General features: G+C 37.8%; 1 protein-coding gene across 1 annotated transcript; it reads left to right on the top strand.

Annotated features, from left to right (window-relative positions):
- Nucleotides 1-323: 323 nt before the first annotated feature.
- LOC104460057 (transcription factor E2F6-like) lies at nucleotides 324-2,597 on the top strand (the record flags this gene model as incomplete). Its single annotated transcript, XM_010078162.1, has 3 exons — nucleotides 324-372; nucleotides 1,877-2,093; nucleotides 2,407-2,597. Coding segments are annotated over 3 exons (457 nt in total), but the record flags the coding sequence as incomplete, so codon positions are not given.
- Nucleotides 2,598-2,616: the final 19 nt, after the last annotated feature.

Here is a 2,616-nt window from a genome sequence, read left to right as displayed (position 1 = left end):
GTTACATGGAACAACTGAACCTTGTATTTGCAGAGTTTATACAGGTCTCTGTTTGTACTGTGGTCATTGCCTGAGTGTTACAGAGTTCGATGGTGTTTCCTGTTTTCTAAGGCATAAGGAGATGTGCAGAGATTAAGGGTTGAAAATTGACAGGAATTAATGAGCATGTATCCCTTCTGTCCAGTGACTTTCCTTCACGGTAATATCTGTTGAGTTGTTGGCACTCTGATGGCTGTAGCATCTAGAGTTGGTTTGGGGATTTCTTCTGGAGAAGCTTCCTGTGCAGATAGTATTTTATGTCCATTATTTTTTTTTTTCCTCAGCCACCAATGATCAACCTGAATGTGGATGATGATGTAGAGTTTGTCAGAAGTAAGTTGCTGTGTTCTATGCGTGAAGATTGTTCTTGAAATATTTCATGCTCTTTTACAATGCTGAGTACATGCTGTGAAAAAATGAGAAGTTGTTATGTATCTAATATAGGCAGAACAGGAGCAATGCTGCACACTAAATGAACTAACAGATGTGAAGCAACACATGCTTCGTAGTTTTTCTTCTTTAAATCTTCTGCAAGTATACCTTCCCACTGCTCTAAAGAAAGTAACTTATGGGAAAAGTGAGTTAGAGAAAACAGGAACATCATGCTGGCAAACATTGGTTTCCAACTGGTATTAACAAATTTAAATACAAGCTTGAGTGCATTTGCATTATTTTACGTTTGGTTTTTTTCTCACCAATTGAGTAGTCTCACACATCTCACAGTAACACAGTCCAAAACTTGAGTTGTTGAACCTGTCGCTTCATCTTAGAGTGCACAATCTTGCAGGCATGGAATGGGTGTGATATACTATGAGTAAAAGTGCATGTCTCATTCATACTGGGAAAAATAGTGAAGTTTGAAGTAGAGTGTTTCCTAGGGGAGATTGCTTACGCATGCAGCCAGCCACATGCACCAACACACAGGCACACATGTTCTCCTGAAGCATTAGGTTGGAGTATTACTCAGTGACACAGTTTGATCAGATATGAAATAGCTGGTTTGCTTCGCAGGAGAAAAAATAAGTAACAGCAGGATTTGACAGTCTTTCATTGACTCTAGCATCAGATGAGTGCATGTGTACAGTGTCCTTTTTGTGCTGTTCATCGGTAAACTCCTCTGCTGTTCCTGTGAACATGCTGGTAATGGATGCACATAGTACAGGGATCTCTCTTAAACCTGTGGTGTCCTGGTATCTCTAGATCTCTGTTGCATTAGTGAATTAAACAATGGCATCACCAGTTCTTTTGCCTTGAGGCCAAATAGTACAGCCAGAGTTTGTCCATATATGAAGTTCTTGGACTCCAGAACAGATTGGTCACATCCAGGCTGAAACAGTCCCTGAAACCAAGCTAATTGCTGAACCATGCAATTGGGAGATGTACTGGTTAACCTCAGCCAAAAGGGTGTGGGAAAAAAAAACAAAACAAAAAAAACAACATGTTAACAGTGTCATGGAGGAGGTAGTAGAGTTGTAGTTCTCTGGCAGTGCCCTGACACTATCTATAGTTAACGGAAGGTTTCATTGGTATTCATTCAGTAGTCTGAGCTCATGTCCTACTGAACATACAGTTACATAACTATTAATATCCATACTAGCAGGCTGAAGTCATGAACGTTGAAAGCATGAAGATGCATGCTTGCTATTCAGATACAAACATTGCAAACAAATTAAGGTATATGTAGTTAATACACTTCATATGATGCCATTGCAATGTCAGTGTTACTAATGACTGTTTTCAGACTTCTATCTTCATTGCTACTCCATCACTTATATTTTAAGGAACACTTCACATGTGTGTAGTAGTTTACTCTAAATATTCTGTCAAAACTTTGCAGGAACTCTGAAAGTCCAAAAGCGTCGATTTGATGCATCATTGGTTTATTTGACCCGAAAATTCATGGATCTTGTCAAAACAGCTCCAGATGGCGTCCTTGATTTAAATGAAGTGGCAACAACACTTGGAGTACGAAAAAGACGAGTGTATGACATCACCAATGTGTTGGATGGAATCCACTTAATTCAGAAAAGATCTAAGAACGTTATCCAGTGGATGTGAGTTGGTTTTGAAACTTCTAATTTCTGAAACAATAAAATTCAACAATGTTGAGTAATGTTTATAACTTTAAGAGTATTTTTAAGCATATTAAATTACTTTTAATAGATAAAAATATTTCAAGTTCTTCTGTATCCTTAGGCTGTCTGAATTACTATATTAACAAGTATCAAGTGCAAAAGCACAGTGGCACATATTTCAGCAGAGTAAAGGGTGCCAGAGTTCCTTGTTTTTTTCTGTTAGTATACTTTGTCTTCAATAAACAGGATCTTATTTATATGAACATACTAGACAACTTTCGTATTCTTCTAGAGGTTCTAATCTTGACCAAGTTGTTGGAAAAGCACCAGAGCAGCAAAACCTTAAAGATGAACTTTCTGACTTGTCAGCCATGGAAGAAGCTCTGGATGAATTAATCAAGGATTGTGCTCATCAGTTATTTGAACTAACAGATGACAAAGAAAATGCAAAATATCCTTTCAACTCTTGCATTACTTTAACATGTGGGTTTGGTTGCAAGTA

The sequence above is a fragment of the Pterocles gutturalis genome, unplaced genomic scaffold, assembly GCF_000699245.1.
Source record: "Pterocles gutturalis isolate BGI_N339 unplaced genomic scaffold, ASM69924v1 scaffold33558, whole genome shotgun sequence".
Taxonomy (NCBI): domain Eukaryota; kingdom Metazoa; phylum Chordata; class Aves; order Pterocliformes; family Pteroclidae; genus Pterocles; species Pterocles gutturalis.
Note: the sequence above shows the minus strand (reverse complement) of the source record. Positions and strands in the feature narration are given on the sequence as shown.